At 39.2% G+C, this 13,097-nt stretch overlaps 1 protein-coding gene and 1 long non-coding RNA gene across 7 annotated transcripts; both read right to left on the bottom strand.

The window, feature by feature from the left end:
• Window positions 1–234: 234 nt before the first annotated feature.
• Window positions 235–4,652, bottom strand: LOC110915904. Of its 6 annotated transcripts, none has more exons than XR_004887433.1 (8): window positions 4,336–4,651; window positions 4,146–4,266; window positions 3,856–3,990; window positions 3,542–3,695; window positions 3,270–3,448; window positions 2,615–3,153; window positions 2,015–2,085; window positions 235–846 (listed from the first exon to the last, which is right to left on the bottom strand). It is a non-coding gene; the product is annotated as an uncharacterized LOC110915904 (long non-coding RNA). The 6 variants fall into 6 exon arrangements; XR_002579348.2 differs by having other exon boundaries at window positions 4,341–4,651; XR_002579350.2 differs by having other exon boundaries at window positions 2,615–2,846; window positions 4,341–4,651.
• A 6,111-nt stretch (window positions 4,653–10,763) lies between these two features.
• LOC110890675 lies at window positions 10,764–12,362 on the bottom strand. Its single transcript, XM_022138302.1, has 2 exons — window positions 11,712–12,362; window positions 10,764–11,663 (listed from the first exon to the last, which is right to left on the bottom strand). The coding sequence occupies exons 1-2, from the start codon at window positions 12,360–12,362 to the stop codon at window positions 10,764–10,766; spliced, it is 1,551 nt and encodes a 516-aa protein (XP_021993994.1).
• Between the last annotated feature and the right edge of the window lie 735 nt (window positions 12,363–13,097).

The raw sequence follows: 13,097 nt of genomic DNA, 5'->3' as shown, positions 1-13,097 counted from the left end.
AGGATGTATAATAATGCAAACGTATTTGCAGCAGAATAGGTTATTGATTAAGTTTATTGGAAAGCAAATTAATTGTTCCTAAAATCAAGTACGGAGAAGAAACAATCAAAAACTTTTCAACCTTTCAAACATTATGAAATTTTGATCAGAAATAGAAGTGCCAAATTTGTTCCATTTATCTATAAATGGGTTGATTCAGCTAGCTTTATTCTCAACGTATCAAACAAATAAAAGTAAAAGCAAGCTTGAATGAAATGGGTCACATAGAGGCCTATAGTCGCGCCCAGAGTATATCTTTAGTACATAGATCTCTCCCAAATCATTTAATCTAAAAAATAAAATATAACTAAAACAGTTGGACAAAGTGTTTCAAGTGAACACAAACTAACCATACAAAAATGGTCAACCATTTAGAAAAAAATAAATCACAAATGATAACAAAAAAAACTTGCATGACGGCTCTAGAACATTAGATTTCAGCATCACTATCTGCAGCTTGCTTTTGTAAGAGTATTAGCCTGAGGCCTGGTCCACTGGATCTCCAATTGGCTTATAAATTATGTATCTTCTGCAGCTTCTTTTTGAATAAGCTACTCAGTCTGAACTAACAACTTGTAATGTCGTGCGGAATGAGCAGACTGTGTGGCCAATTGATATGACATCCTCACCTCTCTGAAGGGTTATACTGGAAGGCATACGTGGGAAAAGACAGCTGATTCAAATATTAATCCGGGTCAACTTAATTCCATATTCAGTTTGTGGGTAGTTCCACATTCGCTTGAAGACACTTAGCCCTACTCCCATTCGCTTGAAGACACTTAGCCCACATTCGCTACCTAACCAATGCTATACCAAAAAACAGGCTTTGAAGACGTTAAACAAAAAAAAAACCATATAGAACCAAAGTATGCTAGTAATCCTAGTACGTAAAATATCGCTTCCTAACCAAGATGATGGGTCATGCGAACCGCACCAAACATATATAAAATCCAACTGCTAAAATTAAGACTAAAAACATTAAAACTAATGCACCCAAACAAGCAGGCCTTCAATTGGGCTAGGAACAGACAGGCCCAAAAAAGCTCTTAGCACCCAAAGCTGGGCCTTCAGTTTGACCCAAATGCATGTTGACGCGTTATCCAGCGCGACCCGACCTGCCTGTTTTGCCAGGCTTACCGAATTCAAAATCATAGAATTATACCATCATACATCACAGACTCCGATTATCTTGAGGCATGTAAGTTTAGTTATTGGTACAAAACTGGGATTTGAAAAGAAAAAAAAAGGTTTTGTCGTAACCAGATTAGTCACAACACATTCAGACTCAAACTTGCTAGGACTCGTTAGCCAGACTGATGACCTAAACACGTTCTGACCCAAAAAACCAAATGAGCCAATTTTTTAAACAGTCAGTTTTCGCCCGTACGAAGTTTTGTCGAAACCCGCAATGACTTGTTGCCCCAGCAGATGGTCTGAAGCCGTTCGATACAAACCAAACTGAACACTTTTTAAAACAGTCCGTTTTGACCTGTACACATTTTGGTTGGAACCCATTCAGACCCTGACCAGCTACGACCCATTACCCTGCCCAACCAACCCACATGTGAATAATTTCCGTATTAGTCAAGTATGTCAAAATCGGACCCCAACCAAAATGACCATTTTCTAAAATGGTGTTTTTTACCTGGACCCTGGTCGAAACTCATTTTGACTTGTACCCATTTGGCCGAAACTCAATAAACGAACGAATCAAACGATAAAATAAAAATATTGTATATTTACAACTCGTTACCGACTCGACGCTAGTCACTGACTACGCTCGTTACGGACGACTCGGACCATAAAATAAAAATATTATACATTTATGACTCATTACAGATTCGACGCTAGTGACGGACGATGCTCGTTACCGACGACTCGGACGATAAAATAAAAATATTATATATTTACGACTCGTTATGGACGACTCGGACGATAAAAAACAGTATGATGAATGTCAGGACATAAACTTTACCTAAGAAGCAAAACCCACTATGTGGAACATGTTCTAATCTTCATCTTCATAATTTCTGGATCTAATAAGTTCTGCATAAAAGTTCCATGTTAGTGCAAAAATAATCTACCCTTTTTAGAAATTAATATATGCATTTGAACACATCCAAATGACTTTCATCTTTCAACCTGCTTAACACCTTTTCTTTTTTAGTTAAATCTTCTAGCTTAAACCATTTGAAACGAAATTGAAATAGATCCAAAAGCTAGTTTCTTTCTGGCACAGGTTCATACCCAGTTGAAATAGCCAAATTGGTTGTATTCTAGACAAACTAATTCAATGTGTTTCTCATCAAAGTTTGAACAACAAAATACACACCTATTTCAATATTTAAACACCGAAGATCTATGCATCAAACAACGTCTCTTTTTTTAAACCAAGAGAATGTTGAATTCACCAATTATATATGTAGACTACAATTCAATTCTAATATCATGCCAAATAATATCATTGAGAAACAAATTAGGTTTAACAAACAACAATACTACTGTAATATCGTGCCAAATAATATATATCATCAAAAATAATTAAATAAAAAAGCATCAATCAAACGTTATGTACCTTCCTGAACCTCTTAGCCAGCATCATGTTCACCAGAAGATAAATTGGACCGGAATCGCATCTGCAGCTAATCTAGCCTTAAAACCCTTGAACCGTCAGCGCTGATTCGGGTACAGATAACGTCGGAGAGTGTCTACGGCCGCTAGCCACCGTTGTTGCCGCTGCTTAATCGCCACAAAACACCACCATCGTGATCGCCGGCTACCACAAACACCGTTGTTCGTGGGTAAAACTGTAACAAACGAAAGCAGCTATCAGTTTGATACACAACAAACAGATGGCAATTCTCTTATGTGATTTGTCTAATAAACTAAAAAATGAACCTTAAAAACCATTTGGAAACCAAATACGCTGTTTTATATGTATATTTAACAAAAAAAATTAACTAAAATCCCGCTATTTGTGTTAAGACAGAAAAAAAAAACTAAAATCCCGCCATGGAGGCGTCAAAATCATATAGCGACACATGGTCTTCCTTAACGTAAAAGAAGCGGGCTTTCCATACAGCTCACATCTCGCTTTTACCATAGCTACAAACTCTGCAATCAGTGTTATATCAAGCACTTTAGATCGCACATATAATATTTAATCATCAAATAACAATATACTGTGTGGCTGCAAATAAAACTATTACATAATAAGTCAAAAGCTTGACCTGGTCACATGTAAATGTGTATATTTGAAGCGTGTTTAATCCCAAACGGGTCAAAACACCTCAGACTACATAAGGCGCTCAGATTTGCGCCTCAGTGTGCGTCGCGCCTAGGTGTGACTCATGCGCACTTTTTTAAACCAAGGTTGCACTTCGGAAGTTTAGGCGTACCCGTTAAAAACCTACAATCAGTAAAGAATTGCGTCCATCAATAAAAACACTCCAACAATCACAAAACAAAATTGGAAAAACCATGTCTAACCACCACATCTTACCGTCGATTAAGTATCAAATCGGAGACATCGTTGAACTTCACTTGCAACAGCGTTGCCGCTGTCGTCGTCTCTGTCTCTCTCCCCGGTGAAACAGAAACACGGGATTTTTTTTCACTCTTCTTTTTTTGCTACTTGTCAGTCCTTGATCGAGCAACTGTAAAAGAAGTAAAAGGAATCAAAACTAAATTTAAATTCCAAATAATCAGGTAACATAATCATGTGGTAAATATCCACCAAACCAAAAATTGAATTGTTGGTACTTACATAATCAAATTAATTTCAACACACCCTAAGATCTATCCGGATAAACCTACCTCTACAAAGCAAAAAGGACCTGAAAACCTCCTTCTAACATCATCGAACCACAACAAAACCTCATTCCCTGTCTCCTTAAGCAGTCGCTCCAGCTTAGCATTTGCAGACGCCATAACCTCGCACTGTTCGAAACCCTAGCAAAAAAACCACAGTCAAAAAAACCGAAAACCAAACGAAATCTCCCTAAAAAAACACAAAACACATAAAAAAGCCTATAAATTTAAACAAAAATCAAGAAATCTTGTAAATAAACCCTAGACTTGTAAATAAACCCTAGAAATCTACTTACAAAGAACAGAGTGCTTGTTGTGCTATTCTAGAGAGAAATCTACTACAAATAAACCATAGATCTGGCCAGATCTTCCACCCACAAGCACCATCGTTGACGAACCCACAACCAAACGGAAGATCTGAAACATTACCCAGATTAGATTCAAATAACAAAAAAAAATAAGAAGACACGGTAAAAAGAAAGGTACCCTACAGTCAAACCAGTAGATCTGGTGTCGGATCTACTAAGATAGTATCGGATCTTGAAGCCACTAGGAAAGAAGCCGTAGAAATCGATCTGGTGTCGGATCTGCTGTCGAATCTGCTGAGATAGTGTCGGATCTTGAAGCCACCGGGAAAGAAGCCATGAAGCGACTGTTGGAGTGGAGAAGAGGAGAAGACGGTGATGGCGACGACCGGTTCGATGGAGGAGCGGTGGAGGATCGATGGATGAAATGAAGGTTAGGGTTAGGGTTTGTAGAGAAAGGTGGAGCGTCTGGATGGATGAAACGAATTTTGTGGTTGAGATAGAGTGATAGAAAGTTTATATTGGATCCATCAAAGTAAAACGGGTCAAGTTGATCCGGGTAAGATCCATCTGGCTATACAGCATGTGTTAAAAAGAAGTTTTCAACACTTTGTGCTTAAATGCTTGTACAATAGGCTTCAAATGGTTGTACAATGGTAAATGACCATTTTTGCCCTTCCTATATGCTTATTAAAGTAGTATAGATATATATAGGTACGGGATCAAGAGAAAACGCCCAAAAGTGTGAGAACGGTGAGAACGCATCCTGGCCCAACACGTGGCGCGGAACATGATCAGGGTCCGAGGGGTTTTTTTGTCTTTTCAATATTCTTCTTCTTTCCCGATTTTCGCGTGTGACATGCTGCTTCATTTTTGGCGTGCAATATAATTTTGGCGTTAACTAGAATCATTAATTACTTGGCGTTAAACTGTTTTTCTCTGATTTCTTCTTGTTGAATTAATTCTTTTTCTATCACATAGTTAATTTTTTTGGCGTTATGGCGTTTTCTAGGTCATTTTTTTGGCATTATGGGTCTTTTGTTAATAATTGATTACCATAGATTAATCTTTTATAAAATCACAATAATACGAAATCAAAATAACCTAACAGTCTTTTGTGGATGGGATTACATCATAGATGTACCCATCGCTTTGTTCATCACTTTCTTCAGATTCATCATCATCAAATTTTAGATTGGCGTATAATGCCATTAGCTCGTCTCTTCTTTGTTGCAGCCTATTCTTGAATATCATTGCAACCTTGGATTTTGAATCGTTCGAAGGTGCGAAATCACAGATTTGTTCAATGAGAGATAGCCTCCCTGTCTTCAACATTTCCTCCATTGGCAATGAATATTGCACCTCGTATTGATAAGTCACTTCAACTGTTCCTGCTTCTTCATGCATCACCCAACTACTAAGTGTTGGTAGAGGAGTATCGTCAATATCATCATCATCATCTTCTTCCGGAAAATTTCTCTTCAATCTTTTTATTACAGTTCGGGTTCTTTCATAATCGTTGGCTATTGGAACCCTGAGGGCTAGGATATCCCTCTGAACCCCTTCATTCATACCAAGCATCGCTTTGATTGTCCTTACCTTCACCCTTCTCCTATTAGAGAACTTTATGATCAATCGTTTCTCCTTCCTTTCAAACCTCCATGCAATAACCTTAGCCATTTTTGAAGTTTTTGGCGTTTTGGACAATATGTGGCATATTTAATCAATGTTTTTGGTGTGTTTGAGGTTGTGTTCTCATGGCCTTCATTTATATTGACTTTTTTTCCCGCGCATGACAAGTAATTATGGCGTTTTGAAAAAGATAAATAAATTCAATTCCCCAAGTATTTGGCTTTCAATATAATAAATGTTAGTAATTATGTTTCTGTCGTTTCATTTTACTGTTTTGCAGTTACCGTGTTTTATTTTCAGATTCATCTGTTTTTATGGTGTAACACGTCTAATCTTGACGACTGTAATTATGGCGTTTTGTTTTCCAATGGCGTTTAGACAACGATGGGACTTTTGATAGACCCGCTTTTTCGTCTTTATAATTTAACTCACAAGGGTAATTAAAAGACTTTAAAATAACAACATTAATCATGATTTTAAAAAATTTGGGCATGACCCATCCGTAAAACGAGCATGCCCCTGTTTTTAACATAATCAAGACTAACACCATTTTACAAGACACTACTAAAACCAAAACATCAAACGCTAAAAAGTGTATCCACCAACAAATTAGACAAAAAGGTATTTTGACCCAAAACATAAGTATCAACTAGCGGAAGCGTTTGGCATCACATACGAAGGACACGTGCTCGCTCCAATTCGCCGAATCGTCTAGATTGAGGATTTACCTACACATAACAAAAAACTTTAGAAAGTTAGTCATAATATCTATTTTGCTTGCAATACCACTTTATAGTTGCATTCGTTTATATACTTTTCTTACTCTTACGCATTCGATTACCCAATTAAGTGGGTAAAGCATATACCCTCATAAAGAGGTTCAAGCATACCATTTCGACCCGGTAACATCGGGTTACTTGCTTTCAACATAAATCTTTCGTTCTATCCGTACAACGGATTGAACTTCATGCATTTGTATTTGCATTCATGACCACCCGTTCTATCCGGATGGTATATATTCTTACTCGACATGGTTCAACTAGAACCGGTCGACGTGCATAGCTTAATGTAACTTTCGTTGGCATCACCAAATCCGCAAGGGATTTGTAATCCACTTAATAATCATCATGTTCATTGTAACAAGGAATGTTTTGCATAATATAAACAAGATTTAAATAAGGTTTTGTATGCAACGGAACATACCTCGATCTTGCACGCCTTCCGTTTTCTTGGTGCTTGTACCTTCTTCCTTTATGCCTACATTACAACATTCAATCTTTCATTTAGTCTATTAACCCATTCTACCATTTTCCATATACATTCATCTTTTAGGCATTTCATCGAACACGTGGTAAGCATCATAATTAAGGTACAAGGTACAAGTTTATAAAGCATATCACTACTAATTCATCATCACACAACAATCACATTCATTCAAATTTACATAGCTATTACATCCTACATTAGTTTAACTAGCATTCAAGTGTTGCAAATAAAATCATATATCAAGCTAACATATAATCATAATCATTATGAGCTTCCTATTCATAACACAATTTTTACAAGGTGGGTTTTCACTATACCTATCATACAATCCCAAAATCAAGCATGATTCTTGTTCTAGAAAGCAATCTTAACTCATATTTCTCTCATTTGATACAAGAAATCGAAATTGGGTTTAACCCCTCATTCTACAAATCACAATTTCAGAAAATTAAACTCACCACTTCACTAATTAGGGTTAGATTTTCGGAAAAGAGGGCTCATGCATCGAATTTTCTTGTGATTTAGGCTTCAATTTCTTGATATCTTGAGTTTAGGGTTTTCCCTTCTCTTCCTGTTCTTGGTCGATCGATCCCCAGGGATCTTTACTATCTTTTTTTGAGTTTTAATTTGTTTTTAGTAATTAAGTTTAATCATTTAACACTTAACCCCCTTACACTTAATTACTAATTACAATTCTCAATGTTAAACCACATTTAGCTATCATCTTGCCATACATTCTTAACTATGTTAAGTTTACTATTTACCCTTACTTATTATTTATCATTTTTGGGGTGTTACAAGTCTACCCCCCTTAAAAGAGGTTTCGTCCCCGAAACCTGGGTACGAACATATTTTAAACGTGTACATACCAAAAAGGAACGGATAGTGCTTCCTTATCTCGTCTTCCGCTTCCCATGTGAGTTCTGACCCCTTTCGGTGCTGCCATTGCACCAACACCTGTCTAACAGCTTTGTTGCGGAGATTCTTCACCTTAACGTCTTTAATGGCTATTGGTCTTTCAACAAAGTTCAATGCCTCGTCTAACTCGATATCATCAAGAGGTACTAATGCTGTTTCATCCGCAAGACACTTTCTCAACTGTGATACATGGAAGGTATTGTGAATCCCATCCAGAGTAGGCGGTAATTCTAATCGATATGCAACTTTTCCCACCCGAGCCAAGATTTTAAATGGTACGATATAACGAGGACCTAACTTACCCCGTTTGCGAAAGCGGATTATACCCTTCCATGGGGACACTTTCAGCAGAACTAGGTCTCCGACTTGAAATTCAATAGGACGTCTCCTCTTGTCTGCATAAGCTTTTTGCCGATCCTGGGCTGCTTTCAATCTAGTTCTAATCAATTCAATCTTTTCATTTGTTACTGCTATTAAATCACTTGGCGCAAGCTCTCTTTGGCCCACTTCACCCCAGCATATGGGAGTTTTACATTTCCTTCCGTACAGTAATTCATAGGGAGCCATTTTAATGCCACTATGGTAACTATTATTATAAGAGAATTCCACCAGTGGTAAATGGCCATCCCAACTTCCTCCAAAGTCTAAGGCACACGCTCTCAAGATATCCACGAGTGTTTGAATGGTTCTTTCTGACTGACCGTCAGTTTGAGGGTGGTAGGCAATACTTATGTGTAACTTCGTGCCCACACTCTCATGAAACTTTTGCCAATAGCGAGAAGTAAATCTAGTGTCCCGGTCCGAGACGATTGACACGGGCACCCCGTGACGAGATATGATCTCGTTCATATAGATTTCTGCCATCCTCTCGGAGGAGTAAGCTTCTTTGATGGGCAGAAAGTAAGCGCTTTTCATAAGTCGGTCTACAATTACCCATATTGTATCATGCCCTTTCTTTGTTTTAGGAAGCTTGGTTATCAAATCCATCGTTAGTTCCTCCCACTTCCATATCGGTATCTCCAAGGGTTGTAATTCTCCGTACGGCTTTTGATGTTCTGCTTTCACTTGGGAGCATGTTAAGCATTTCGCGACATATTTGACTATATCGCGCTTCATGCCCGGCCACCAATAATTGGCCTTCAAGTCCCGATACATCTTTGTAGCCCCGGGGTGGACCGAATATCGTGACTTATGTGCCTCGTCGAGTAGAGCGGCCTTGACTTCACAGAATCGTGGTATCCAAATCCAGCCAAATCGTGTCTTGAGTCCGGTCGAATTTTCTTCTAGTTTATCGATTACACCTTTTAATCTTTCTTTCTTTAAGTATTCCGCTCCGAGCGACTTTATTTGAGATTCACGTATCGTCTCAAGTAATCTTGGCGTAACTATCATCTTCATGGATTTTACACTAAGGGGAGACGGATACTCTTTTCGGCTTAACGCATCGGCTACCACATTTGCTTTTCTCGGGTGATAAAGGATATCACAATCATAATCTTTGATAAGTTCCAACCATCTCCGTTGCCTCATATTTAAGTCTTTCTGCTCAAAGAAGTATTTAAGGCTTTTGTGATCCGAATAAATTGTGCATCTTGTGCCATATAGATAATGCCTCCAAATCTTTAAGGCAAACACTACCGCTGCCAATTCTAGATCGTGGGTTGGGTAGTTCACTTCATGCGGCTTCAATTGTCGTGAAGCATATGCGATAACCCTTCCCCTTTGCATCAAAACACAGCCTAATCCCTGGTGTGAAGCGTCTGAATAGACCACCAGGTCTGCAGTCCCATCTGGTAATGTCAAGACCAGGGGACGTGATAGTTTCTCCTTTAATATTTGAAAAGCCTCCTCCTGTTCTTTACCCCACATAAACTCCTCTTTCTTTCTCGTCAATTTTGTTAAGGGTAAGGCTATCTTTGAAAAATCCTGTATGAACCGTCTATAGTATCCCGCGAGGCCCAGAAAACTTCTTATTTCAGTCGGGTTCTTCGGAGTAACCCACTTCATTACGGCATCAATCTTTGACGGATCTACTAAGACACCCTCCGAATTGATTACATGCCCCAGAAACTGCACTTCTCTAAGCCAAAAGGCGCATTTTGAGAATTTCGCGTAAAGTTTCTCCTTGCAGAGAACTTCAAGTACTTCACGCAAGTGCTTTGCATGCTCAGCTTTGCTTCGCGAATAGACTAAGATATCATCTATGAACACGATTACCGATTTGTCTAACATGGGTCGGCACACCCGGTTCATAAGATCCATAAATGCAGCCGGCGCATTCGTCAATCCGAAAGACATGACTAGAAATTCATAATGCCCATATCGGGTTCTAAACGCGGTCTTTGGAATATCTTCTTCCCGTACTCTAACTTGATGGTACCTCGAACGTAGATCTATCTTGGAGAACCAACTCGCCCCTTGTAATTGATCAAAGAGGTCGTCAATTCTAGGTAAAGGGTAGCGGTTCTTTACTGTCAGCTTATTTAATTCTCTGTAGTCGATGCACATGCGCATCGACCCGTCTTTCTTCTTAACGAATAAGACAGGTGCTCCCCAAGGCGACACACTCGGGCGTATGAAGCCCTTATCTAAAAGATCTTGTAGTTGTGTCATTAATTCCCGCATCTCGCTGGGAGCCAACCTATAGGGAGCCTTCGCAACCGGATTCGCACCCGGATTCAATTCGATACAAAATTATACTTCTCGTTTGGGAGGGAGCCCCGGCAATTCCTTCGGAAACACGTCTGGAAATTCGTTCACAATTTCAACATCTTCAAGCTGCGGGGAACCTTGCTAAGTATCTACCACGTAAGCTAAATATGCCCTACTCCCATTAAGCACATACTTAATGGCTTGAACGAGGGTACATAGCTTCGCTTCCACCTTTCTTTCGCCTTGTATATGTAATCGCCTTCCACTTGGAGTTTGGATAAATATTGTTTTGGTTTCACAATTAATCTCCGCATGGTGTCGGGCCATCCAATCCATACCCACTATCATTTTAAATTCTCCCAAAGCCATGGGTATAAGGTCGATATCTAGCTCTTCATCCTCTATAATAAATTTGCAGTTCCTACAAATCTTGCATAATAAGTAGTTTTTGCTATCTGCTATTTCTACTTCTAGAGGAACTGGCATTAATTCAGTCTTAAACGAGGGATGATTAGCTATCTCGTCCGAAACAAACGACATGGTTGCTCCGGTATCAAATAATACGTAAATCGGCATAGAGTTTAATAAAAAGATACCTGAAACAACATTCGGATGAACTTTAGCCTCTTCGGACGTAATTTGGAACATTATCCCTTTAGCTTTAGAGCTCTCTTGCTTCTTATCTTCCTTTTTCGATTCTTGCTGAAGTTTAGGGCACTCCGATTTAATGTGCCCCCTTTCGAAACAATTAAAAGAAGTCTTTGGGTTGTTCGGGCATTGGTAAGATGAATGTCCCTCCTTACCACATTTGTAACATCCCTTCTTGCCTAGCAGACACTCGCCAGTATGAAGTTTTCCACAAGTCTTGCAAGGAGTAATACCCCCCTTCGTCTTATCTTTCCTTCCTTGCTCTTGATACTTCCCCTTTTTAGATGGGCTCGAACTTGCACCCTTTTCGTTGGGTCTCTTTTCACCACTTTCTTCTTGTCTCTTGATTTCGATTTCTCTATGCCGTGCCAAGTTGATAAGCTCATCAAGGGTCTCACATTTCGAGGGAGTGATAAACTCCTTAAATTATGCCTTTAATACCCTGTAAAAACGATTAATCTTCATTCTTTCAGTCTTCACGAAAACCCCACAGAACTTCATCTTATCCATGAAAATGTTTGATATTTCGTTTATTGACTTGTTTTTCTGTCGGAGGCGCAAGAAATCCTCCTGAATCTTATCAATAGCCGACTGTGGGCAATGGTATCTCATAAAGGGCTCCTTAAATTCTTGCCAGGTCATCATTTGGAGTCTATCCTCCCCTATCTCCTTGCTATGCGCATCCCACCAATCTTTCGCCTGGAGAGTGAGTTGGCCAGTAGCGAACATTACCTGATCTTCCTTATCACATCTACTTCGTATAAATACCGCTTCTATATTTGAGATCCATCTTTGACATGCGATCGGGTCGATCTTACCATCATACGTTGCAGGATTGCACGCCATGAAATCTTTATAAGTGCATCGTCGTTCCTTACTTTTACTTTTTGACCCCTCAATCAGTTCTTTCAATTCCTCAATCTTACTGGTCATCATATCATCCATGACTCCCAAAACCCGGCTTTCTACTTCTTGAGCTAATCGGGGAAGATTAGCTTGCATAACTCCTTCTGCCACCTCTACGACTCTGCTATTGAATGCTTCTTGTCTAGTCATATCATCATCATTATTAACGTTGCTTGCATCAGCCATCTACGCAATGTCATGTTTACATTTAATACGGATCATAAGCTTTCAACATATCATAGTTCATTAGCCCATATTACTTATTCTCATTCTTACATTTCGAGCTTCACTTCATACGTTTGTCGTTTGTTTCATACCCTTACATACATTCCATTCAACGTTTAATGGTTTTATACCATTGTCATTATTTATTTATTACTTACATACTTAATTTGCCTCATAATGACTCGACAGAACCGTGAATCAGGCTCCCGGGAAGTACTGTTAATTAAAATTTGGAAAATCTTAAAATTTTCGTGGGCTGAATTACACAAGCCGTCGGCGAAGGCTTACCAACCCGTCGGCGACGGGCTTTGTAAATGGGCGTCGACCAGGTTATATCCCGTCGACAGAAGGTTAAGGCGTCGGATAGTGGGGTGGCGTCGGCGACGGGAGGGTAACCCGTCGGCGACGGCCCTTCGTTATGCAAAAACGCTGCAGATTAGTTTTGGGCATTTTTGTTCGTTTCTTTCTATTCCGTTTCGACTCTACAGCTCCTGAAACTTCTCATTCAACCTCCCCACATATCTAACTTACTAATTTCATCATACACATAATAAACACCCTTACAATTTTGTTTATAACGTAAACGTTACCTCATTGGCGATCTTGGAGTGGGCACACTTTTAACGAGCCGTCAGTTTGAGTTCAAGCATCTCATCATATGCTTGAATCCCTCAAACCTCGGCTCTGATACCAACT

This window comes from Helianthus annuus, chromosome 2 (genome assembly GCF_002127325.2).
Source record: "Helianthus annuus cultivar XRQ/B chromosome 2, HanXRQr2.0-SUNRISE, whole genome shotgun sequence".
Lineage (NCBI taxonomy): Eukaryota > Viridiplantae > Streptophyta > Magnoliopsida > Asterales > Asteraceae > Helianthus > Helianthus annuus.
This window is presented reverse-complemented; position numbering and strand designations above follow the sequence as displayed.

What these genes read in the sequence shown, in the direction of transcription:
- LOC110890675 (XM_022138302.1), bottom strand. Translation starts at nt 12,362, where the DNA reads ATGGCTGATGCAAGCAACGTTAATAATGATGATGATATGACTAGACAA. An exon ending in AGATTAATCGTTTTTACAGG is followed by an intron (nt 11,664 to 11,711) that starts GTATTAAAGGCA and finishes TCGAAATGTGAG; the next exon opens with ACCCTTGATGAGCTTATCAA.